The sequence below is a fragment of the Lontra canadensis genome, unplaced genomic scaffold, assembly GCF_010015895.1.
Source record: "Lontra canadensis isolate GAN:19392208 unplaced genomic scaffold, GSC_riverotter_1.0 scaffold113, whole genome shotgun sequence".
In the NCBI taxonomy this organism is placed as follows: domain Eukaryota; kingdom Metazoa; phylum Chordata; class Mammalia; order Carnivora; family Mustelidae; genus Lontra; species Lontra canadensis.
The window spans coordinates 85,912-112,679 of record NW_022631107.1 but is presented as its reverse complement, the minus strand read 5'-3'; the positions used below and the strand labels follow the sequence as shown (position 1 = coordinate 112,679).

General features: G+C 37.5%; 1 protein-coding gene across 2 annotated transcripts; it reads right to left on the bottom strand.

The window, feature by feature from the left end:
• Nucleotides 1-375: 375 nt before the first annotated feature.
• On the bottom strand, nt 376-26,768 carry LOC116856840 (protein FAM240B-like). 2 transcript variants are annotated; one of them, XM_032840480.1, is made up of 3 exons: nt 26,337-26,768; nt 13,803-13,948; nt 376-1,087 (listed from the first exon to the last, which is right to left on the bottom strand). In XM_032840480.1, the coding sequence occupies exons 2-3, from the start codon at nt 13,943-13,945 to the stop codon at nt 994-996; spliced, it is 237 nt and encodes a 78-aa protein (XP_032696371.1). In that variant the 5' UTR covers nt 13,946-13,948; nt 26,337-26,768; the 3' UTR covers nt 376-993. The 2 variants fall into 2 exon arrangements, with proteins under 2 accessions (XP_032696371.1, XP_032696372.1); XM_032840481.1 differs by lacking the exon at nt 26,337-26,768 and adding an exon at nt 23,970-23,996.

The window sequence follows — 26,768 nt, the reverse complement described above, 5'->3', positions numbered from 1 at the left end:
CTGTCAGTTTTCCAAGGGAAGAAGTTTATGTTATGTTACCACAGGGTGTTAATGAGGGATGTCTTTCCCAGCACTGTCTCAGGTTCTCTCCCCTGGGTCCCTCTGGCCATCAGCATTCCTTCGTGCTCAGGGCTTCTGTACCTGTCCCCCAGAGAGGAGTCTGTGGGCAGAAGAACTCTAGTTACTGTGATTGATAGAACCTGCCCAGCTCTGTGGTCATGCTCTGGAACTGAGAAGAGACTACAGTGAGGGTGACTGTGAATTCCAGAATGTGTCTGGGGACAGCTGGAGCTGACACTTGTTCTAACACCAGAGACTAACCAAGATAGGCATGAAAGAGTTAACACAGGGCACGCTCCAGTGAGGGCACAACAACAGAGTTTATTAAACATTATCTTGTTTTATGTTTCTAATTAAAGATGTTTATGAGAAAAAAAATTCATATGAAGGGAAGAGAAAGATACTTAGTTCAATTCATTTTCAAACTGTATAGTTAATAAATTATTCTTTTTATAATAATAGCCTTATTTTTTTAAGTAGTTGCATTTCTGTATTCACAAAAAGCAGCACAGGAAGAAAAGATTGACTCTGTTTTTGCAGAAGATCCAGAGAAGCCAGATTCCCATCCAGGTCATTGCCCTTGGTAAGCTTAGATAAAACATTCAGATTTGAAAATGAAAAGAAAATGTGGAAATAAATTACACTACATGGATCTTTCAAACCTGGGGAGTGTTAATTCTAAGAGCTTTTTATATTAAATAACCTGAGCTTCCCTGCCACATTGCCTGTCACTCTGTCCTGTGCAGAGAGGATTGAGTTGGATAATGACTCCCATTAGCACTGAGGGAGGTTTCACATGTAAATCCCTTACAAATGGGAAAGCAAATAGAGTATCCTGGTTAGTAAATCAACATAGCTTGGGTGTTAGATTTTTCTCCTAGAAGAGTGCCGTTGGTGGTTTGTTATCTTTGCAGTGGATGAAGCAGGCAGCTCTCAGCCCACTGTGCTTGCCTGCTTTTTCTTCTCATCAGGAGTGTCCAGCATCTGCAGCCTTTTCTCCAGTCTCTGTTTCCATTCTTCTCTGAGCCTGAGGGGAGAAAAATACAAGTGGTTAGTGCTTTTGTCTCCATATCTGCTGGTCCAATTGAGGTGTTTTTTTGTTTGTTTGTTTTTTTGTCTTTTTTGTTTTTGTTTTTGTTTTTCCCTTCTAACTAATGTTTTTAAGAGAAACAAATGGCTTTTACAAATTAATGAAGACAAAAATAGATAAATGAAAAAAGTCTATGAATATATAGTTGTATGAAAATTGTTCCTTCCTAAACTGATGTGTGGATTCAGTGTAACATCAAACAAAATCCCAGAAAGACCTTTGGTAGATACGGATAAACTGACTCTAAATTTTATATGGCAAGGCAAAAGGAATAGATTAGGAACAACTTTGAAGAAGAAATTTGGAAGACTCACACTATTTGATTCTGTGACTTAAGAGGTTATCATAATCAAGACAGTATGGCACTGGTGAAGGAACAGACAAATAGGTCAATGGAACAGAATAGAGTCCAGAAATAAATATACCCAAATACAGCCAATTGATTATTGACAAGAGACAAAGGCAATAGAGGAAAGATTTTTTTTTTTTTTTAAACAAATGGTGTGGGGCGCCTGGGTGCCTGTCAGTTAAGTGTCTGCCTTCGGCTTAGGTCATGATCCCAGGGTCCTAGGATTGAGCCCCACACTGGGGTCCCTGCCCAGCAGGAAGCCTCCTTCTCTTCCTCTCACTCCCCCTGGTTGTGTTTCCTCTCTCGCTGTGTCTTTCTCTGTCAAATAAATAAATAAAATCTTTAAAAAACAAACAAACAAACAAACAAAAAATAGTGCTGAAGCATCATACATTCATATTTTTAAAAAATGGACTTTAGGGGTGTCTGGGTGGCTTGGTCAGTTAAGCATCTGTCTTTGGCTTGGGTTATAATCTCGGGGTCCTGGGATCGAGCCCCACATCAGGCTCCCTGCTTCTCCCTTTCCTTCTGCCCCTCTTCTCACCTCTCCCCACTTCTGTTCTGGGCTCTCTCTCTCAAGTAAATGGATGAAATCTTTAAAAAAAAAAATGGACTTTAATCTATACTCCACATCTTATACAAAATTAACTCAAAATGGATCGTAGACATAAAATATAAAATGTAAGACTAAGACTTCTAAAAGAAAAAAAAAAAAAACCCACAAAATAACATCTCCATTATTTCCCTTGGGTTAGGGGAAAAATTCTTAGCTACAACACAAAAAGCATAATTCATTGAAAAAAGAAAACTTGGATTTTTATAAAAATTAAAAATTTGTTCTGTGAGGCACTGTGAAAGGAAATAAAAGGCAAGCCATAAGTGAAGAACATATTTGCAAATCACAAATCTGTTAAGAGACTTGTCTCTAGAATATATAAAGTTCAAACTAAATGTTAAGAAAATAAACAATGTAATGGGCAAAAAATTTGAACAAACATTTTGCCAAAGAAGTTGTATGGATGGCAAATAAGCACATAAAATTAATACTTAGCATAACTAGGAAAATGAAAATTAAACTACAATGAGGTAACACTGGCCTCATAGAATGACCCAAACAAAAAAGAAAAACAACAAAAAGAGTCCCTTCTTAATCCTCTCCTCCCAAAAAAACCCCAACAAAATTTAAAAAAACCTTCACAACAAAACTCAAATCAAGTGTTGGTCAGGATGTTGAGTAACTGGAATTCTTTTACATTGTAGTGGAAATACAAAATGGTATAGTCAGTTGGGAAAATAGTTTGGCATTTACCATATGACCCAGCAATCTTAATCCTGGGTATAGACTCAAGAGAAACAGAGACTTATGTTCCACGGAAATCTGTATGCAAATGTTTACAGCAATTTTATTCATAATCATCAAAAACCAGAAATGACCCTAATGTCCTTCCAGTGGGGAGTAGATCACCAAACTGTGATACATCCACACAACAGAATAATGCTCAGCAACGATGAGGAATAGGCAACTGATATGCACAACAACAATAATTAATCCCAAATACATTTTGCTGAGTGAGAAAAGCCAGACTCAAGAGACTACATATTATATACTTCATTTATGGAATTCTGGAAAAAGCAAAACTATAGGGATAAAGAACAGATCATTGGTTGCCAGGGATTAGAAAGTAATGGAGGAATTGACCACAAAGGAACAGCATATGGGGATTTTTCAGAGTGATGGGACTATACTGTATCTTGATTGTGGTAATTACATGACTCTAAGCATCTGTCAAAAACTCACAGAACTGGGGCGCCTGGGTGGCTCAGTGGGTTAAGCCTCTGCCTTCAGCTCATGTCATGATCTCTGGGTCCTGGGATCGAGCCCTGCGTCGGGCTCTCTGCTCGGCAGAGGGCCTGCTTCTCCCTTCTCTCTGCCTGCCTCTCTGTCTACTTGTGATCTCTCTCTCTGTCAATTAAATAAATAAAAATTAAAAAAAAACCTCACAGAACTGTATGTACACATGAAAAGAAATGCATGGTGCTTACAAATCAATTGAGAAAAAGAAAATCTATAGTAAAATGGGCAGAGGATATAAAATGGCTGCACCAGAAGAAGAAATCCAGCTGTTTCTTATACATATAAAAAGATTTCATCTAAACTTGTAATTAATTAAATTCAGTTTAATTCTGGAACACTGAAAAGAAATTAAAAAAATTCAGTTTAAAACAGTGAGATGCCATTTTTCACCTGTCAGATTAACAATGATTAAGAGTTTGACAACACACAGTGTGAGCAACTAAGGAAATTGGCACTCCCATACTCAGGGTGGGAGTTTAAATTAATACAACATCTTTGCAAAACAAGAAGTCAGGAAATCAAAATTAAAAACAACAACAAAGAACTCATCTTTTGACTTTAGATTTTCATTTTTATGAACTTATTCCATAATTCTTATCCATGTATGCAAAAATGTATGTGCAAGTATTCTTTTTTTTTTTTTTTTGTCTTTTTATAATTTTATTTTTTATAAACATATATATATATATATTTTTCCCCCCAGGGGTACAGGTCTGTGAATCTCCACGTTTACAAACTTCACAGCACTCACCATAGCACATACCCTACCCAATGTCCATAACCCCCCCCCAACCCCCCTCTGCCCAGCAACCCTCAGTTTGTTTTGTGAGATTAAGAGTCACTTATGGTTTGTCTCCCTCCCAATCCCAACTTGTTTCATTTACTCTTCTCCTATCACATTAACCCCCCATGTTGCATCTCCTCTCCCTCATATCAGGGAGATCATATGATAGTTGTCTTTCTCCGATTGACTTATTTCGCTAAGCATGATACCCTCTAGTTCCATCCATGTTGTTGCAAATGGCAAGATTTCATTTCTTTTGATGGCTGCATAGTATTCCATTGGATATATATACCACATCTTCTTTATCCATTCGTCTGTTGATGGACATCTAGGTTCTTTCCATAGTTTGGCTATTGTAGACATTGCTGCTATAAACATTCGGGTGCACGTGCCCCTTCAGATCACTACGTTTGTATCTTTAGGGTAAATACCCAGCAGTGCAATTGCTGGGTCATAGGGTAGTTCTATTTTCAACATTTTGAGGAACCTCCATGCTGTTTTCCAGAGTGGTTGCACCAGCTTGCATTCCCACCAACAATGTAGGAGGGTTCCCCTCTCTCCGCATCCTCGCCAGCATCTGTCATTTCCGGACTTGTTAATTTTAGCCATTCTAACTGGTGTGAGGTGGTATCTCATTGTGGTTTTGATTTGTATTTCCCTGATGCCGAGTGATATGGAGCACTTTTTCATGTGTCTGTTGGCCATCTGGATGTCTTCTTTGCAGAAATGTCTGTTCATGTCTTCTGCCCATTTCTTGATGGGATTATTTGTTCTTTGGGTGTTGAGTTTGCTAAGTTCTTTATAGATTCTGGACACTAGCCCTTTATCTGATATGTCGTTTGCAAATATCTTCTCCCATTCTGTCAGTTGTCTTTTGGTTTTGTTAACTGTTTCCTTTGCTGTGCAAAAGCTTTTGATCTTGATAAAATCCCAATAGTTCATTTTTGCCCTTGCTTCCCTTGCCTTTGGCGATGTTCCTAGGAAGATGTTGCTGCGGCTGAGGTCGAAGAGGTTGCTGCCTGTGTTCTCCTCAAGGATGTTGATGGATTCCTTTCTCACATTGAGGTCCTTCATCCATTTTGAGTCTATTTTCGTGTGTGGTGTAAGGAAATGATCCAATTTCATTTTTCTGCATGTGGCTGTCCAATTTTCCCAACACCATTTATTGAAGAGGCTGTCTTTTTTCCATTGGACATTCTTTCCTGCTTTGTCGAAGATTAGTTGACCATAGAGTTGAGGGTCTATTTCTGGGCTCTCTATTCTGTTCCATTGATCTATGTGTCTGTTTTTGTGCCAGTACCATGCTGTCTTGATGATGACAGCTTTGTAATAGAGCTTGAAGTCCGGAATTGTGATGCCACCAACTCTGGCTTTCTTTTTCAATATTCCTTTGGCTATTCGCGGTCTTTTCTGGTTCCAGCAAGTATTCTTTTTAGAACACTTAGAACAGCCAGAAAATGAAAAACAACCGGTATTCTTTGATGTGATTGATTGAATCAATTGTTAACATCATTATAATGAAAAGCATTAAAGAAGAACTGGGTGCACTTATGTAGAAAAGCTTCCAGGTAAGTTAAAAAAAAAAAAAGGGTGCAAATTAGTGAAGATAGTATAGTCTCATTTTGCATAAAAATATAGCACACATATTTATTTGCTTATTCAAATTGAAGCTTTGGAGAAAGATATACAAAGAACTTGACAGCTTTCCCTGGACAGCAGGTCTAGGAGCCTAAGTAAGAAGGATACTCACTTCTAATTATATGACTTTTTGTGATACTTGAATTAAAAAAATGTATACATATGTACGTATGTATGTGTGTATATATATATATATGCACCTGTGTTCATTACATAGATATAAAAATAACCAAAATGAAAAGATTGGCTAAATATTATTAGTTTACTAGAGCTGCCATAACAAAATACCACAGTCTGGGGGTCTTAAACAACAGAAATTTATTTTCTCATAGCTCTGGAGGCTGGAAGTCCTTGATCAAGGTGTCAGTAGATTTGGTTTTCTCCCAATGCCTCTCTCTTTTGCTTGCAGATGGCCTTTTTGCTTCATTCTCATGTGGCCTTTCCTCTGGGTGTGTGCGCATTCCTGGTGTCCCTTCGTGCATCCTAATCTCCTCTTCTTATAAGGACATTAATCAGATTGGATCATGCAGACACTAAAGTTCTCCTTTAGGCAAGTCACCTCTCTTAAAGGCCCTATAAGCAAATACAGTCACACTCTGAGGTACTGGGGGTTAGGACTTTAGCATGAATTTGAGGGGATACAACTCAGTTCATAACATTGCTAAAGCAAAGTAATGCATGCTTATTGCAGGGAAATCAGAATATACGAAGAAGAATTTAAAAAGTTGGATTTAACCTTAATTTTTCACCCTTATAAATAGCCCTAAAATGAGTATAATAATACTTAATACTCTCTTAATATACCTGTCTATTTTCCTTGGAGAGATTCCTAGAGAAAAGTAAGTTAGAGGGTATAAGTATTTTGAAGGCTTTAGGCACCTACTACTAATGGATTTCTCGAAGATTCTCACTTAAAACTCTGCTCAATTATAGACCCAGGAAAGAATTTAAAGACTACGGAGTATCTGGCTGTTGTTAGTTATAGTTGTTGCTTAAGCACATTAGCAACCAAGAATTGAAAGTTGAAGTATTGAGAGAAGAATTAGGGATATAGGAAATAATGTTAAAACATTGGTTATATCTTCATTCTACCTCAAATTAAATTAAAGTGATGGACATAAAAATAACAGTTTGCTTGTTTGAAAGGTGAGATAAAACATGGAATGGCTGTTCTCTTGTAGCCAGGCAGTTGCCCCACAGCTTTTTGCACACTTTACTTGGGAAGTGATGATTTATTGAGCTTATATGACCTTCTGTTGATATCCACCTATTAGTAATTTTCATAAGTTTTTATTTCTTCATTATGCTTATTCTATTTCAACTTGCAACCAATCTTTAGGTTCACAAGCTCCCCTTATTAAGGATTTCTGAAAGGTTCTTAAAATAAATTTGCCTCCAAAGTTGTATGACTTTTGTCTCTGAGATCTTGTAAAGTTCACTAATGACTATTTGTTTTTAAAAAAATTGCTATCTGTGAACTGGATGAAATTCTTACTATGATATGAACTCATTCACTAATTAAAGGGGCTTTACTTTTTCTGGATGTAGTGGGCATGAAAATGTGTCACCCAGAGATGCTGCTGTGGGGAGCATAGCTGACCGCATCTGCAGCTACTTCCCATCTACATCTGCTCCAAGCATTTGCACCAAGGCCAAACTTTTCTTGGGCTACTCTCAGCCAATGACTGAGCACAGCAGAGGTACCAATGCAGGCCTCTCTCTGCAAGATACAGAGCTTCTTTGAACAGTTGCCTTTGGCTCAGGGACTTCCCATTAGTCTGGCCAAAACTTTATTAGGTTTGCCCTGCTGCCTAACCCAGTTCCACTTCCTTCCCTTTCTGTTTCATGGAGTCAGACCTGTAGCACAGTCTGATGACTCTCCTTAATTTCTCTGACTCTTCTTAGTGGTGTGCTATTAGTTTGTGAGGATAATTCTTAATTTTTTAGGGATTTTGTAAGCTCATTATTAAATATAAACATTATGAAAAGTAAATTGTAAAGTTACAATTAAATTATATTAATTTTAATCTATTAAATTTATTAAGGCTATTAATTTAATATTATATTAATTTTATTAAAAACAGTAATAACTGTGAAATTCACTTTCTAGTTATTTTACTGCATTTTACAATAATCTGTGATCTTCAGGTTATTTAGGCCTATTATCTTTAAATGGTGAAATTATTATATGATGGGGTGCCATTGCCTTCTCAACTCATCTTCACTGATATCACATCGATAGCTTGAAATAAACCATTTACAACATGGATGTTGGCAAAGATTATAAATCTGGCCAGTTGCCCGTGTTTGTAAATAAATAAAGTTTCATTGAAATATAGTTCTGACCCTTTGTTTATATATTGTCTAAGGCTGCTTTCACATGACAGTGACAGAACTGAGTAGATGCAACAGAGACCACATACCCCCCCTCAATATTTATGACCTTGTCCTTATAAAAAATATTTATTGACCTCTCATCTAGACTTTTAAAGTGATGGAGACAATTTTAATATTGCAGATTAAATTTAGAACTGTGCTGTGTGTATAGCTATTACATTATAAATATCAAACAAATAAATAAATACATACATATAAGTTGTGTAAATATTCTTCCAGTACTAGAAAACTATCCTTGATGATCTAACTTATTTGTTAAATTAATAGTAATGAAGTACTCATCCAATTTTGTCAAATTGTGGTTGAACTGCAACTATAGATTGGCTGTAGATGAAAGAGGTTGGCATAAACCAATAAAAGCATACTATGAAAATCAGGTATATGGAATTTATAATAAAGAATATTGTATATTTTCTTAATATTTGTAAATGTGTGCTACACATGCTTTATACCTGTGAAGTTTATGATAAACTTACGTAGGTATATACACATGTACATTTTTTTTCCACAGAGAGCCAGTTTTTAAACATTTGTTAGTACACCACAACTTCCTCCCCATTTTTCTCTCACAGGTGTTTCCCCCAATAAATGTCATACCCATCAAATCTTGCCCTCTGCTTCTCACCAAATTAATGTATTTGGAATGATAAATTTATTCTAGGAACAGAGCTTAGGAATCTGGGGTTCATAATACATTTATCCACTTTTCATGACAGCTATAACACTATTTATTGCCAGATGGTAAAGGATTCAGAGCTCTATCTACCCAAGTTCTCTTTAAATCTTGTTTCTGAATATTTAGACTGTTTGCTGCCCCTTTCTGATCAACATTATTTATCACTGTGTTGCTGCCATTTATCTTGGGTTCTCAGTAAAGTGGTGAATATAAATGCATATACAGACCTTTTATTTTGTAGTAAGAAAGGTCAATATGAGAAAGGTAAAGCTCAAAAATTGGTATACAGATTGAGATACAGTAGAGGAGCAATACAACTGGCATTTGAAGCTTGAAGATAACATTTTCCCTTAATCCTACAAATATTGACCTCACTTTTCAAATGGAGACCAAACAAAATTTACTATTTATTATTCTAGATTCATCTGATTTGTGGAGGAGTTGTAGTTAATGTATAGGATCACAGACTCTCCCTGATAAGTTTGGGGTTTCACTAGAAAGCATGATTTTGTTCTGACATTCTTAAACTAGAATTGTAACATCCTTACTGGAAAGCAGTGAAGAGAAGCTGGGACAAAATCAGATTTTTTCTATCATGTATGAGGCACTAAATATATGTATCAGTTTGGATGCTCCAAGAAGCAGACTTGTTGGAATCACCCATGAAAAATAAAGGTGAAGAGTGAACTGAAGTAGTCAGGACAGTGTTCAGACTTCCATGCTGGCCTGATCCCTGTGGAAAGAGAGGGAGGAACAAAAAATGTGGGTACGAAGAGCTCCAACCCACAGCACAGTGCTAAAAAAGCTGGGGCTAGGTTGAGGGGGAGGCCCTGGGCAAGGTGCCCAGCAAAGGAGCTGTGTCATGCAGGAACTGCCCAGAACTAGTTTCCTCTGCCATGCTCAGTCAGGGTTAAGTTTGGCCTCAACTAAAGCTCAGTGATGGATCCAGAAGTGTGGCAGCTAGAGCTCTGCAAGCTCTGTGCCCCATTGCAAGCTACCTTGAAGGAGCTCTGAATAGAGTACTTCTGTGGTTACTAAAATATGTAGAGTAGTAAATAATTCCAGTCATCAAAGAGTTTATAGTTTATTGAGTTCTTGATCTCCCATTTCGAATCTTGGTATTTCATTACAATCTTTATACTTTTGTTTGAATATGAAAGGTCAGACAATGGTTTTGCCACTTCTATTCCAGTCGAATAACAGATATACCTTTATAGTAGTTTTTCCTTAGTAAGGAGAGATGGGCTTGATCCTGGTTTCCTTGTGACCTGCAGCTCACTGGTCTGATTGTGGGGCAGAGTTCCAATAACCAACACAGGATGACAGCCTTGGCATAATGATTTTAACAAGTCAGTTTACTAATCACATTCCCCACCTCAGTTTGAATGAAAAAACTAAATTTTTTTCTCAGTGGTGCTCTTTCTAGACTAAATCTTATTTTATAACAGATTTAAAATAATGATTTCATCCAGCTAGGAGATTATGAATTGAATTTTTTGTTACCTGCAGCTGAAAGCATCCTGAATGACACAACTGATAAGCAGGAATCAAGCAGAGGGAGGGGAGTGGTCCTGAAGTGACCACTCAAGTCCTCCAGATTTAATATCTACCTGATGCTGTGAATTCTGTTACATTCTGAAGAGGTATTTTGAAACCATATTTATACTAAAACACTACTTTTTTTAAATATAAGCCCTGCACAATTTCTCAGTTATAGCTACAGGCTGATCATTTACACTTAGGTGTCCATGTCATTTATCATCTAAACTGAAATACTTTTAAAATAAAAGGGCAAATCATAGTCTGTAATTATAACAAATGATAGGTGTTTACCTGGACTGTCCCCCAAACAAGGAGGTTTGGTCATCACACCTATACTGCATCAAATTGTCTCCATCAGTTATTTGCAAAGAGTTTTCAACTTATCTATTGACCAATCCTATTCCTCTTGTGTTGCTTCTTTCTGGCCACACTCAGAGGAAGTAAGGGGTTTATGTTTCTGGGGTCACTCATCTTGCTTCATGATCTCACCTCCAAGGGCTCTGCCAGCTACATCAGTTACCAGGGTAAATGATGCTCTGTAGCTCTGTCTGAATTCTTCTGTGCAGTAGTGTGCTAACAAGTATGTCTGTTTCCTCTCTACCCAGCTTTGGCACAAGTCTTGCTTGTCAGACCAGCAGAGAATATAAGGAAATATTGATTTTGTTCTACCAGAAAAGGGACTGGTGGAAAATTTTAGGGTTTTTGTTTTCTAGTGTTCACTTAGAACATTTCTGTGTTGCATAGTGGCTTGAATTTGACTTTTATAAGTGGAGAGTAGAATAAAAAAGAGTGTGAGTATTATGTATGTATGTTGGGAGTGTGTACTTATGTATAGTGGAGTATGGGGAGGTATAGGTCACAGGGCTAGGATAGGGACGTTGGGGTTTATGGCATTCATTGGTCTGCAAGTATATGTTGGAAGGTACATTATTATTCTGTTTCAAACTGTTTGCTCAGATCAGCAGGATTTAAACCAATATTCCAACATTCTGGTTTTGGTGTGAAAAATAAATCTGGGATGACAAAACCACTAGTTTTCATTCACTGTTAACCAAAATAAGAAAGGTTTTGAGTTTTTTAATCCATAGTTGATAAGGGAAATAGCTCTGGTAAGTGAGACTCCAGAACAGACTGGAGAACCCCAGGAAGCTGCCTCTATTCCCCTGTCCCTTACGATTTTCAATGCAGAGGCTCTGTTCACATATTTAAACATTTATTTGTGGGACACAATGATGAAATGTTTCACGATGAGCACATTTTGAAGATTTATTCTGTTTGTTATAGAAGGGAGAGAAAACTGCCCCAACTTGGAGGGGGTCATTTCTGGGGCACATGGGAATCTGGAGAATTATTTGTTTAACTTATTTTAAAATTTAAAAAATTGTTTAATTATTTGTAAATGCATTTGTTTCATGGACCATTTGCAATTGGTTGTCTTTTTCATAACTTTATTTTGCCTAATTACAAAATGGCGGAACATCCTTGTAGAAACTTTGGAAAAACTAGGGGGGCTTATACACTAAAATCTGTCATTCCACCAATCAAAATTAATTGTTCTTATTATCTTAGTGTATTTTATTTTCATTTTTTTCTTGCATATACAGATAGATTATGTATATATTCTGATAAAAATAAAACATTACAAATTATGCTTTTAATTCCATATCTTGAGAGTTCTGGAAGGGAAAATGTACAAAGAGTTCATTCTGGGATTTGGCTCTCCCTGGGTTGTGGGCCAAGACTTGGAGGATGGAAGAAGGCAGGAACCACACAATTGACTTTCCTTACTCCCCTGGAGTCACCAGGACTGGATGCTCTAATATGCAACTCTTCTCCATGTAGAAAAGCCTGATTTAGCTTGCTGGATAAACAGGAATGTAGCTGGAATGGTGACAGAGCTCTTCTTTGGCTATGGAGAGAAGCTATTTCTCCTCCAGAGCTAAAAAAGATTTTTAGAAGTTAATGTTGATTCAACACATGTGAATTACATGTTTTCAGCTCAGCATGATCAGAAACATGGAGGCTTAGTGCCTTGTGACTAGTAGAATACTCAGCTGCCACTCCACTGTGAGTAGGCATCTTAGCAAAACAGACAGCCTCGCTGGGCTGTTTCCCATTTTAGGGAGAGAGAACCCCAGTAGTTTCTGAAACAGTGAGTTGTTCTGTCTGTTCCAAAGCTTTGCACATGGGAGGGCAGGTGCTGGCTCTTTTATTCAGAGTGATGTTGACACATATGACCTCATGTAAGTATATGTTTCCCTTCAGCAGATTCCTTGGCAAGAATATCAAGTTTACTTGCCAAAGAGAGGAAGACCACATTTTCCTCTCCCCAGAATATTAATATATATCATCCCAAATGTGATATCTTTTATACTTATATATGTTGACTTGAAATTTAGTGTACCTCATGTGCTGGGGATTGCAACAGAGGAGAGGTGAGGAAAACAAAATTTCAGTTTATCAAGATATAAATAACAGAATCTCATTTTTATTGATCTATAAAAGGTTTATCCTTATCTATAAGTCACTGGTTCTCAATAAGGAGTGACTTTGCCCTCTAGGCAATATTTGGCAATGTCAGTAGATATTTTTGTTGTCATAATGAGTAGGGGAGTCCTATTGGACTGTAATGTTTAGAGGGATGTTGCTAAACATCTTACAAAGCACAGGGACACCCCCCCCCAAAGAATTATCTGGCTCTAAATATCAAAGTACTAGGTTGAAAAACCCTGGTATAGGTGGTGGAAAGACTGAATAAGTATATTAACTAATCATGTCTTGAATTTTCCATACTTTAAGATGTTTTGACATCTTAAGAAACTTGCTGGCCATGGAAAGGACTAGCCTTTTCTTAGAGCTGTCAAAAGGCTTGCTGTGAACATGTCAACCAATCCTGAGTCTGGGCCCCAACGACCTCTAACTCTCACATATGAAGCCATATTTCCCCTTTCCTAAATTATCTCAGGGCTAGGTACCGGACAACTAGGAACCACATCGATAGCCCAAAGCCCTCTGAGATGATTCAAATTAGTGAATTGTTTACTCTGACTTGCCTTTTGTTCAGGAACTCCAGTAAAATTTCTGGCTTAGATTTCCACCATGCTTCTGTCTTTTGACACCTGGGCAAGATCTGGTGCTTCCTCTGTGGCCCTGCATGGTACGAGGTAACCCTTTCTCTGAGACCCATGAATATAATAAACTTCTTCCGGGTACTGTTTTCCTTTCTTTTCATGACCTCACTGACTTTACCATATAATATTGAATAATTGCATTCTTATAAGAGTGATAATGAAAATAATTCAGTCTCCCATCTTCACATCTGGTATATTTCTACAGAAAATTCAATTAAACAAACTTAATAATAATGCATTGCATTATTATTAAAAAATAATAGAGAAATAATCCACATACTTTCTCAGGGCGCTCCTTCCCTGACGATCTTCCTCCAGTTCCCTGTAACAAGTCTGTTTGCTAATTTCTTTTTCCCAGAAGCTTTTGAGCTCATGACAAGTTTCACAGCAGAAGACTTCTCGTCGAATATATTGATTGTTCATCCCCTGAAAAACAAAAGAAAAAAAAAATCCCAGTTCTTCAATAAAACCAGTCTAATTTTGGAGTGATGAAATGTGAGTTTGAATCCAGCCCCTGCCACTTACACTTTTTTTTTAAAGTTTCTTTTCTTTTTTTTTTTTAAGATTTTATTTATGTACTTGACAGAGGTCACAAGTAGGCAGAGAGGCAGGCAGGGGGAGGAGAAGTGGGCTTCCTGCTGAGCAGAGAGCCCAATGTGAGGCTCGATCTGAGGACCCTGAGATCATGACCTGAGCTGAAGGCAGAGGCTTAACCCACTGAGCCACCCAGGTGCCCCCCACTTACACTTTTTGTGATTATAGACAAATTGCACAGTCACCATGGTTTTGTTTTCTCAACTGCAAATGGGGATAATAATGGTTCTGTCAGAAAATATAGTAAAAAATTGAAATGAGTGAAATTAAAAAAGATGTTTAATAACCCTTACAGATTATCTGATTCTACAAGGGGCCTGCTCCTTTTATTGCCTTTGAGCTCCTTTACAACTTTGAAAGTATAGAAAAAATATGATTCTTGAACATAGAGATTCAAATAAATTTTTGTCTAGGGGAATGCAACTGATAGCTGTGTGGATACCAAACAATTTTAATCTACTTCTAAATTCACTTCAGTATTTGTAATAGCTTACATATGTGTTTTTTTAATTCTTTTTAAATTAGTTCTAATATCTTACTATTTTTCTCATTAATAAGTTAAATAAAATATTTGACTCATGTTCATTTTATATTTGTATACTAGTTATTATTTTAACTTAAAGAAACGATTCTTAACAGTTACTTCACAGTTGTGTGTATGTATACAAAATGAAATATACGTCAGAAGCTCTAAACACAGTATATATGACAAATAGGTAATCAATAGATGTTATACTCTTTCCATCTTTCCTCACAGATAACGATAACCTTTACTGTTTACTGAGCACATAATATGTGATAGGCCTTCTATACACACTTGCATTTGATCCTTCTTGCAACTCTGGGAGCTGGGTGACTCTACACTCATTGTTCAGATGAGGAAACTGAGAGAATTTACCTATATCTTTATACCTGAACATGAAATTGTGAGAATTTGAACCTAGGTCTGTCCATTTTCAAAGTGGATACTCTTGGCTCTGAGATTCTCATCATAAGAAATGTTTACCATATCTGGAAATGGCCACGTCTAGAGCAAGCTTGTGTGGCATGTGTATGTGTCCCATGAAAGTGCACATGTTTAATTCTCTTTAATTTCTTATGTGAACATGACTCATTTTCCAGATCCTAGTGGCTGTGGCAGGCAGGCAGATGCAAAAGACTGCAGAAAAAGTCCTCTGACTGCTGGTGAAAACCTCCTCAGAGAAGAGCTTTGGCCCCAACTGGAAATTGGGAAGGACCCGGACCTTACTGTTTTGTTATTGTTTTTGGAATCTTGAAATATATAATAGGTTCTTAGTAATTCTTTATTAAATTAAATGGCCCTTGTCAACCTAACTCTTTTTCCAAAAAGAGCTGGCCTGGAATTGCCAACAGCCTTTCTGAAGTATCTCAGATGCTGAGGGAAGGTCTGCAGTGTGACTTTTGCAGTTTCTGAGTAGGAGACGTGCTCAATCCTATTGGCCTACTGTAGTCTCCAGAGGCTGTTGTGCCCCAGAGAGACTCTCCAGCCTGTAGATAGCACATGCTCCATCTTTTAAGGGCATATTTCCTACTTATTTTCTCCCCCAGGCTAATGGATTCAGTGTACAGAATTCTAATAAATTCTTAGTCACTCGATATTTAAAAAGTTATTAAAAATATATACCAGCAGGGGTACCTGGGTGGCTCAGTTGTTAAGCATCTGCCTTCGGCTCAGTTCATGATCCTACGGTCCTGGGACTGAGCCCCACATCAGGCTGCCTGTTTGGCAGGAAGCCTGCTTCTCCTTCTCCTGCTTCCCCTGCTTGTATTCCCTCTCTCACTTTCTCTCTCCCTTTCAAATAAGTAAATAAAATCTTTTTAAAAATTATATATATATATACATATATATATGTATATATATATACACACACACACATATATATATACCAACATTCATAGAACTACCGTATAGGTGTGTGTTCCTCTATAGCAATTACGTTTCTTATAGATTAAGTTCAAGCTGCAGAGTTCTCTTAAGTTTTCTCATTTTCCTCATGTGACTCTACCTGTATAAATACTAGATAAGAAAATAGTGCCTGCTTAGAACAGGCAAACTTGCAAACTTGCAACTTAAGTAGACCAAAAGTAATGCATGATTTATTCACACATTCCTTTATTACAAAATGCTCCTGAACATTTTAAGTTCATATTAGATATTCAGAAGTCAGAGAAAGGACAGTTTGGTTAAAAAGGTACTCACTAGAAGTTTTTATTTTTTCCTTTTTTTTTTTAAGACTTTATTTATTTATTTGACAGAGAGAGATCACAAGTAGGCAGAGAGAGAGGAAGAAGCAGGTTCCCTGCCGAGCAGAGAGCGCGATGTAGGACTCGATCCCAGGACCCTGAGATCATGACCTGAGCTGAAGGCAGAGGCTTAACCCACTGAGCCACCCAGGCGCCCCATACTTTTTCCTTTTTTAAAAAATATTTTATTTATGTATTTGACAGAGAGAATCACAGCGAAAGAGGGAAAACAAGCAGGGAAGAGGGGGAAGGAGAAGCAGGCTTCTGGCCAAACAAGAGCCCTATGCAGGACTCATTCCAGGACCCTGAGATCATGACGTCGTGAGCCAAAGGGAGACACTTAACCACTGAGCCACCCAGGTGCCCCTGGAATTTTTTTCTTTTCTTGAAATTAAGAATTAAGAAATTAAGAAATTAAGAAAATTTCTTAGAATTATTTCTTAGAAAATTAAGAAATTAAGAAAATGTTAATTTTTCTAAACAATTTTTCATTAAAAAAAAAAGAAGAAGAAGCCTATGCAGGCACAAAGTTTACTCACATCATCATGTCATTTCATATTCACCCCTTTGGAGTGAAGATATGGAAGGAAGATTTATTCTAGCAGACACAATGTTGCATAATTATGACCTAGGTTAAGAGAAACAGATGAAAGCAGGGTGGTGTCCATACACTAAAGGAATAAATTAAATCAGGGTGACCCTAAAGGAAATCGGGCAGCAGGCTCTGAAAGAATCTGATATGTGCTGGTTCTGCTTCTTGTTCCCATTGGGTTAGGAAGCACTTTTGGGGCTGTGAATTTTGGAAGGACTTCAGGAAGAGTCATGAATTTAGATATTCTCATTGACCAGGCTGGCCTCATATAGGAGTGAAGTTACTGGTCTAGAGTGATAGAGTGTGGTGGGCACTGAGGTTTTCTGTAGAGACACCTCATTCAAGAAGGAGTTGAAAACTGTGCCAGCCAAAAGAAGGATAACTTTTGGATGGATGAAGTCTGAGGGCTCCATCATTGCCCTTTTTAAGGGATGCATTCTCTATCTGTAGCTTTGACCCACTGGGGTTTTTTGTTTGTTTGTTTTTGTTGTTTTGTTTGTTTGTTTGCTTTTGGTTTTCTTCTTCTTCAGCTTTTCTCAAAACCTCTTCCCTGTGCTCTCCCTGCAGGGCATCCGGAACTATTTCACTTTCTCTCTGTCTGCTTCCTTTTACCGAGTTTCTATGTATAGCCCTTTTCCTGAGCATGGGATACCACTCTTGTTGGTTAGTTCTTCTGTTGCTATTATCTCTGAAGCAACTAAATTGGAACTGTTCACCAAGTCTCACCTCATCCTTCACCAAGTCTCACCTCACCCACTAGGGGATGTGTGGAGAGAGCTGTCCCACCTGCCAAACACAACTGCAATCCCACCTCACTCACCAGATCTGGAGGCTATGCCCTGACAAACAGGATGACCAGGGAATGAGAAGGAGGACAGAGGACTGTTGTCATTATTGTGACTTTGCGTAATAAGCCCTTCGTTGCTCTGACCTCTCAGTTTTACTATCCATGTAGTGGAGATGAAATGCGGTAATATAGATGAAAGTTCCAAATACACTGCCATTCATTCCCTAAATGTTCATCTACTAACCCAGTACATGCTTGCCCTTGGGGAACTCACAATCTGTTGTCCTGCTCCTGGTGAGAGATTAGAAGTGTTAACTGAATTTGAACCACCACCTAAATAAGTTCTTGTCTTTAGTTTATGCATGATATGAAATACTTTGGTCCTTATTGACTCAGCACGTATTTAAGGTTTATTTATTTCTGTTGCTGGGCTGTCAGAATTAGACAGCCTTAGATCTCAGGGATAAGATGCTTCCCTTCTTGTCCAAGGTCCAGTGTTGGACTGCATACAAAGAAGCCTTTAGCAAAAGCTCTTGGTGATGAGTTTCACTCTTACATCATTTAAGATGTTATATTTGGGGATCTTTGTGGTCAGATCCTATAATAACATTCACTGAGTGATGCACAACATATTTAAGAATGTCAAAATAAGGCAGGGAACAGAAAATAGAGTCCAGTTTTCCCCTGGGGGTCCTGATGAGAAACCTAAGCAGACAGTCACTCTCGGCACCTGCACCTCTGTCTCTAGACAGAGAAAACCACTATATGCTCTATGGATTTGGTACTGCCCCGACAGATGCTCTAATGAGAATCAAAAGGCATTACTTTCCCAAGTTGACCTGAGTGGGACCAAGAGGAAGGGAAAGCTGCTGTGATCTCTTCTGGGACAGGAGTATTTAATAGTCAGTGGTGCTTTATAGTCACAAAATAGAAATACCAAGGAATGTGCAGAGCTGAAATATCCTGAGTCACATTTAAAGAATTTGAGACGAAGTTCCTATTTTTTTTACTGAGGAAATTTTCAAACTCATGTCTTCATTCTGTTCTTGTGCAAGTGAATTTTTTATAAACCCAAGTTTAGATCTTTATATTCATCCTTTCTACATTTCAGTTGGCTGCTTTCTTCTCATGGTATATGCAGATTGGAGAGAAATAGACTTCTCAAGTGATTGTGTGTGTTTCTGATTTATTTTTCGTTCCCTCTAATCCTGAGATTCTCTAAGAATATAGAATAATTTATTTTTCTTGATATCCAGATAGCTGTGTTGTCTTTTACCCCCAATGCCTCAAAACTCAGGAGAAGCAAATTTAAATAACTCTTGTGGCCAGAAGTTCACATAAATGAATTATTCTGGTTATTTTCATAATCAACACTTAGGAATAGTATCTACTTCCCCTCATTTAAAAATATATATCAGATTCACTGTTCTCATCTTTTTAAACTCTAATTTTCATTTAAAAACATGAATACAAAGAGTTATTTCTCTTCTTTAAGATAGACAATAAGGTTTTGGGAATGGATACTCAGCCCTGGTGGGACAACAAAGAGTAGAAGTGAGTTCAGCATGGAACAGACAGCCCCCCCCGCCACGGGCCAGTAAAACTTGCTGCCACACATTTACCTACTGGCTGGTGGGCTGCTAGTTTATGATTTGTGGCTTAGTTTTATACCTTTTATTGAGTACTTACTAAATACTCTTTACTCTTCAAAGTGATTTACATCTTGCATTTAATTCTTACAACCTTGTTCCTACCCACATTTGACAGAGGAGGTACAAAGAGGCCAACCATTGCCCAAGGTCATTGCTGCCCAAGGTCACTTCATCAACAATGATGGAGCTGGAATTGAAACCTGCCCAGATTTAAAGCCTGTGTATGTCACTGATCCTTCTCCTTTCCAGTATCTTTGTCAGGTGCCCACTATTATTAGTTTTATGTGTGGCATGATAAGGACTAAAACAAAAGTCCTTGTTGCATTGATACTTATAGCACCTAGTAGATTGTAACATTCTCACTGTTCTGCCAAATGCTGGTTCTATCACCTGGAATTCTGCCTCTACAGCTGCTGGGGGACACAGACATCATCCCATTTCTTTTTCAAGTCTTTTTCACCTTTAGTGAAAATATCTTTAGGAATGATGTTTCTAGGTTCAGTTGCTAAGATGACCGCAGGATTATGGGCCTGAGATGTTTTGATGGGTTTGTCCTCCCATCCCACCTTCAGGCCCCACTGGACAAAGAGTAGAGTGAATTTACTTCTTTTCTCCTCCTTCACAGATGGAATTTGGAGCATTATATGAAAGTGGTTCTCTTCAGCATAGCACCTTTTCAGAAAAAAACACTTTATTTTTTTTATTTTATTTTTTATATATTTTTTATATTTTTATAAATATTTTATATTTTTACTTTTATTTGCCTTCTGAATCCAGTTGGGTTATTTGAATTTAAGTCTTGAGTTTCTCTCTACAGTTTTCACTCCAATTAATGTCCTTCAAAGCCACCTCAGATTTTGCCCGCAGTGTGATATTCCGATCTTAAGAAAAGGCACAGGTGAAATAAAAGGCCACCTGGGGCAGTATGAATGAGTTCTTGAGTAGTTAGAACTTTTAACTAAAAGTTGATGTATATGAAAAATGTTTGCATTGAATGTGTCTGTAATAACTCAGCCATGTTATTTTCTATGGGGTTTATCTGAATTAATTGGGATGATACTAAGACATCATAGAGGGACACCAACAATTATTATTCAAATAACTAATAATTATATGAGTAAAGAAGGGGCTTTGAGTTCATGTGACCTTGGGAAACATAACCTTTCTAAAGATTAAGTTTCTCATATATAAAAAAAAATGGGTTGTTCTAAGAATTAAATGAGATTACCACCCAAGACACTTAACATAATAGCTGGTTCAAGGAAAAACACTCATCCCTCATCTGTTTACTCATCGGCTGCTGACATCATTTATTAGTAACAATGAGCAAGTTGCAGTTGCTAATGAGATCTTCAAAATTATCTCATTTAATGATACCAATAGCTATTATCTTGGATTGGATCCTGGAACAGAAAAAAAGGATGTTAGTGGAAAAACTGCATCCAAATAGTTTGCAGTTAATTTTATTATATGAATATTAATTTCAGAGTTTTGTTAAGTGTATCTGGTATGTAAGATGTTATTGGAGTAAACTGGGTGGCAGGTTTGCAACTCTGTCTAAACCCAAAATGACTTCAAAATAAAAAGTTAGATAATAGTCTTTATACAAAAGCATACATCTAAAGCTATGGACAGTTATGAGTTATGGGCTAAGAACTAACAACAGAACTAAGTCTCAGTTCTCCATCTGTAAAATGAAATTAAATGTACTTTCATGAGGTTAATCAGTTTTCAGCTGAAAAAGCTTCTGTGGTAAATATTTAGCATTTGACATAATAAATACTTAACAAAATCCTAGGTTGTCTAATTTATATACATAATGTTGATTACGACAAATCAAAGGCCACAGATTCAGACGCCTGTGTGTTCTAGGTGTGTTTATTTTATTATTATTATTATTGTTATTATTATTGGCCTAGATGTGTTTAGAAGGCTTTGTGGTAAATTCTAGAACATATGGTCCATTTGAAGGAGACACACCAGTCAGCTCCAACTGAATATTGCCAGTGGAACACTGTTCCAGTGTTACCAGATATTCATTTTCCAAGAGAAGTTGGAAATCTTGATTTTAAAAAATGTGTATAATCTCCTTATTTTAAAATGTTAATAGTTAATTTAAGATGTTTTAAAATATTGTATGAAACATCAGAACATGTCCATTGGTAGATTTGGTCTTTTGGTCACCAGTCTTTGAACCTTATAGTGGGGAAAACCCGAGTTCCTCATGAGTCATGTAGCTATGCCTTATATTCCAGGACAAATATACACTGGGCACATGTAGAGTTAAATAAAACATCATAAAGCAAAATCAAACAGAAGTTAGCCTCCTCCACCTCCCAGGTTACTGCTAACCACTACAGGTTTATATTGGTCACCTTCTAGTGGTCCCGTTTGCTCTCCACCTAACTGTGGCTGAGAAGGAACTGAGAGGTCATTAAGACCATCCTGCCATGCACAGAGAAGCCCCTGGGTCTGCATCTTCCCAACTCCTTTGAAGCATTAAGAGCTTCCACACCTGGCTGAGGTAGGAGTAGGTGCCAGGTCTCCACATGCTTGTCCCATTAGCTGGACTCTGAACTACTCTGAAGCGAGGACGCTGCTTGATTTGGTGCCCTTCACACAATGCATTTTGGACTTGCTTGTCCATTAGAAAAAACACCTATGATTCTCTTGTGCTGACACCATTTATTTGGCCAATTAAAAATCTCCAAAGAGGGGTACCTGGGTGATTCAGTCAGTTAAGTGTCTGCTTTTGGCTCAGATGCTGATTCCCTCTCTGGGGACTGAGCTCCCTGTCGGGCTCCTCGCTAAGTGGGGAGTCCGCTTCTTCCTCTGCCCCCCCCCTCCTTGTGCATGCGCACTCTCTCTCAAATAAAAGATAAATAAATGTCTTGGGGCGCGTGGGTGGTTCAGCGGTTAAAGCCTCTGCCTTCGGCTCAGGTCATGATCCCAGGGTCCTGGGATGGAGCCCTGCATGGGGCTCTCTGCTCAGCAGGGAACCTGCCTCCTCCTCTCTCTCTCTCTCTGCCTGCCTCTCTGCCTACTTGTGATCTGTCTGTCAAATAAATAAATAAAAATCTTTTTAATAAATAAATAAATAAATGTCTTTATTAAAAAAAATCTCTAAATAATTTTGAGCTACAAATGATAACTTTAGCAAATCTTACATTCTATTCCTATTAAAAACTTTGAAAGATAAGTTGGTTAAAACAAAATTTGGCTAAAATATTGGTTCTCTCCTCCCCACCTTTGCCAAAATTCCAGCCCAGTGCCTGGCACTACTAATCATTGTTACTTTTTTTCTGAACAGAAAATAGGCTGTGTATCTTTTTAAGAAAAAGTAGGCTTTAACCAGATTCCAACTTCCATAAATCATTGTTTCCAAATTTTTTTTTCCCTTTTAGCAAATGGGATATCTGGAACAAATCCTCTTTAATCATCTCTATTGCCCTGTTGGTGAAAATAAGTCATGATGGTGTTCTTCCTAATTTCTGTCTCACAGAACGTGCTTTCTAAATAAGCTGGATCATTGTGATCAATAAAGCATAATTCCTTGGAAACTCAAGAGGTGTGAGAGGCAGCTGTATTGAAATGCACAAATCCAGGAGTAATTTTGGACTGGGAGGAAGGAACAGTGAGTAGGGCTGACAAGGACAGCAAGCAACTGGCATCTTGGTGTTATTGAAGAAAATAAGACACTTGAGAGGAGAAATATGGAGACTTAGAGAAGCATTCACTTTCTTTTTTCCCTTGAATATTATAGGACAGTGTTTTTCCTTTGTATCCTTTTGTTGTGATGGTCCATATATTTGGATAATTATTCATGCCATAATGTATTCAATCTTTCTCAACATAAAATCTCCCAAATAATTTGGCCAATGGATTACAAAGTTTTACATTATTAGCAAAGATGGCCTTCTAAAACTGCATTTTTAAAAAAGGTAAGTATAGTATGTATACAGCACAACACCTTAAAAAGTACTGAAAGGTACAAAACTACAAGTATGTCTCCTCCTTCCCCACTGCTGGTAGGCTTATTTCCTGAAGATATCTGCTATTAATGATGATATTTCCGTTTTCATGAAAGCATATGTACACATGCGTATGTGTATATAACATTTTCCTTTTTGCAAGTAGGACAATACTACATATGTTGTTCTGCCTTTTGCTTTTTTCACATAAGAAGGTATTTCCGTACCAGCCCACATTGTTTTTTATGCTCCCCATTTTTAAGGGATACGTTATCATTTATTTAATCATTCTCATATTTATGGATATCTAAATTAAATCCTGTCTGAGTCTATTAACAAAAAATTGGACCGAATCATACATTTTCTCATATGTACAAGTATATCTGGAGCTTAAGCTCCTAAAGTATAATTGCATTAAATATTGAGTGTGTAATATTTCCCTCTGGTTACATGAGTGTTGGTGGACTTAGAGACCCTCTGCTAAAGAAGTACTTCCGGTTTTCACTAGGGCAAAAAAGACCAATGTATTCAGCTGTTAGTGAAAGGCACCAACCCAGCTTCTGGTCTTGTACTCAGGGGAACATACCTGAATGTGCCACCTCAAGATCGACCATGGAAAGTAATTGGCACTTATTTGCAATGATGTGGATGGAACTAGAGGGTGTTATGTTAAGCAAAATAAGTCAATCAGAGAAAGACAATTATCATATGATTTCACTGAAATTTAAGAAACCAAACAGAGGATCATAAGGTAAGAGAAGAAAAAAATAAGCAAGATAAAACCAGAGAGGGAGACAAACCAGGAGAGACTCTTAATCATAGGAAACAAACCTAGGATTTCTGGAGGGAAGAAGGGTGGAGGGAAGGGGTAACGGAGGGCATGTGATGTAATGAGCACTGGGTATTATATAAGATTGAAGAATCATAGGCCTGTACCTCTGAAATTAATACTACATTGTTAATTAATTGAATTTAAATAAAAATTTGTTAAAAAGAAAGTAGTTGGCATTTAAATTTGTTGAATTAATGAATAGGTAAATGATGGTACACTGATTTACAATCAGTATGTCCTTTAATTAAATAACACTCACACGTAAAAAGAACTCATCATTTAAATAAACATAAACTTTAACCAGTTTTATGGCATGCTTATGCTAATAGGAAAGATATATAGTCTGAAATAAGTAAAAAGAAATGTTCAGAGATCTAACTGGATATTCTGAAAGGGCCAGTTATAACTTCTATTTCTCCTATTTTCTTTGGATGATATTTGGCTTATAGCTATTTCAAGCATATTATTACTAAGTATAGTTATTTCACATATATATATTCAAATGTTTTTATTTTATGAATGTCATTTCCTTTTAAATGTATCTTTTTTAGATTTTGTCAAAGGTTGGCACTGTCCTACAGTCTCATTGTGGCAGCCATTTTTTTTAAAGATTTTATTTATTTATTTGATAGAAAGAGAAATCACAAGCAGGCAGAGAGGCAGACAGAGGAGGGGGGCAGGAAGCAGGCTCCCTGCCGAACTCAGAGCCCGATTCAGGGCTAGATCCTAGGACCCAGAGATCATGACCTGAGCCAAAGGCAGAACACTAAGCCACCCAGGTGCCCAGTGGCAGCCTTTTATATATGGAGTGGAGGAAATTACAGAAATCCCTGAGCCTTTCAAGGTCATTTGATCCTAATTAATAGCAGATTCAGACAGTATCTTTTCAGGGACATTGCAGCCTCACTTGTGGTGCGAGACAGTTTTAAATAAATTCCACTTCATTCTCCTCATCTGTGAATTGAGGTTCACTGAGTTTCCTTCCAGCTCTAATAGTCAGGAAAATCTATCAGCATCAAGTTCAAGGGAATAATCTGTGTTTTCAACATTACAGGGGCTTTGTATTTCAGTTTCTTCACCCCAAATGAGAATATCTGGTTGCCTTGCACATAAAGAAAGGACAAATATCAATAATTAGGCCTTTAGCAAAAAGGGGCTGTTCTCTGATAAATGAATAGCTCTATTTTTCTGCATCCCCCATAGCAAAAGTTTTTTTTCTTTTTTTAAGATTTCATTTATTTATTTGACAGAGATCACAAGTAGGCAGAAAGACAGGCAGAGAGAGAAGGGGAAGCAGGCTCCCCGCTAAGCAGAGAGCCCGATGCAGGGCTCAATCCCAGGACCCTGGGATCATGACCCGAGCCGAAGGCAGAGACCTTAACCCACTGAGCTACCCAGGCACCCCATCTCTTTTTTTTTTTTAAACTAAAGTTTATATGTATTGAGAGGATTAGTTTATTCGCAGTAACTCATATCCAACTTGAAAAGTCATAATTCTGATGGCAATTCTTAAATTTACTTTAGAGATTAATTTACACTCAAAGAGTAACTCCCTCTTAAATAAATATTACTTTAATCAAGTAACATTTATTAATCTTTGACTATGTGTGAGGCTCTGTTATGTCTGTATAACATAATGGCCAATCATAGAAATTAAAAAAAAGAAAATTCTACAGTTTAATTTCTTAAGTCCTAGGTTACTTAGTCACATAAAAACCCCAAATTAAAGATTAACCCTCCTGATAGTCAGTTTTCCAAGAAGATTCCATAGTTTGGGGAGCTATAGTGAATGTTTCCTTGGGACTAAGTTATCTATCAATCAATATGGGATATATTTTGTATTTTACTTAATCTTAAGAGAAATTTGCTCAGTGAGATCGACACTAATTTCTGTTGGTTTTTTTTTTTTCATACCCTTTAACTTGAAATCTATGCATTGCTGACACACAGAAATCAGAGATGGAAAGCATCTATCTAAATCTATTCTCAAACAGATGCAAACTGGGGAGAAAATGAGCCCAAGTGGCCAAAACAAGACATAGTATAAGAAGTATATCTCAATTCCCAGTTCCAAATGTGAGCTGTTCCCACATGGAACAATACAAGCTCAACACACTGTACCTTAAAGATGAATTTGCAGGTGAGCTGATATCCTGCTGTGGTACAGAGGAGGTCAAGTTTCACAGCTCTGCTCCTGACTCCTCAGCTCTGATTTGTGAAGGCCACAGGCACTGTCCTACAATCTCATTGTTGCAGCCTTTTATAAATGGAGTGGAGGAATTACAGAAATCCCTGAGCCTTTCAAGGTCATTTGAGCCTTATTAGTAGCAGAATCAGACAATATCTTTTCAGGGACATTGTAGTCTTCACTTGTGGTGAAAGACAGCTCTAAATAAATTCCATCTCTTGCTACCCGACCAGCTCCAAGGCAGGCGGAGCTTCTGTTTTGGCTGGTCCCACGAGTGCTATGACTTGGCCTGAACCAAGAGTGATGATTTAGAACATGTACAGGATTATCCATGTGCCTCTTCTTCTGAGACTTGTGAAAAGCCA

Excerpts from the sequence above, each read along its gene's own strand:
- LOC116856840 (XM_032840480.1), bottom strand. The coding sequence starts at position 13,945 with ATGAACAATCAATATATTCGACGAGAAGTCTTCTGCTGTGAAACTTGT. Across the intron at positions 1,088-13,802 it reads GGAAGGAGCGCCCTGAGAAA|GCTCAGAGAAGAATGGAAAC; the intron begins GTATGTGGATTA and ends TTCTCCCCTCAG.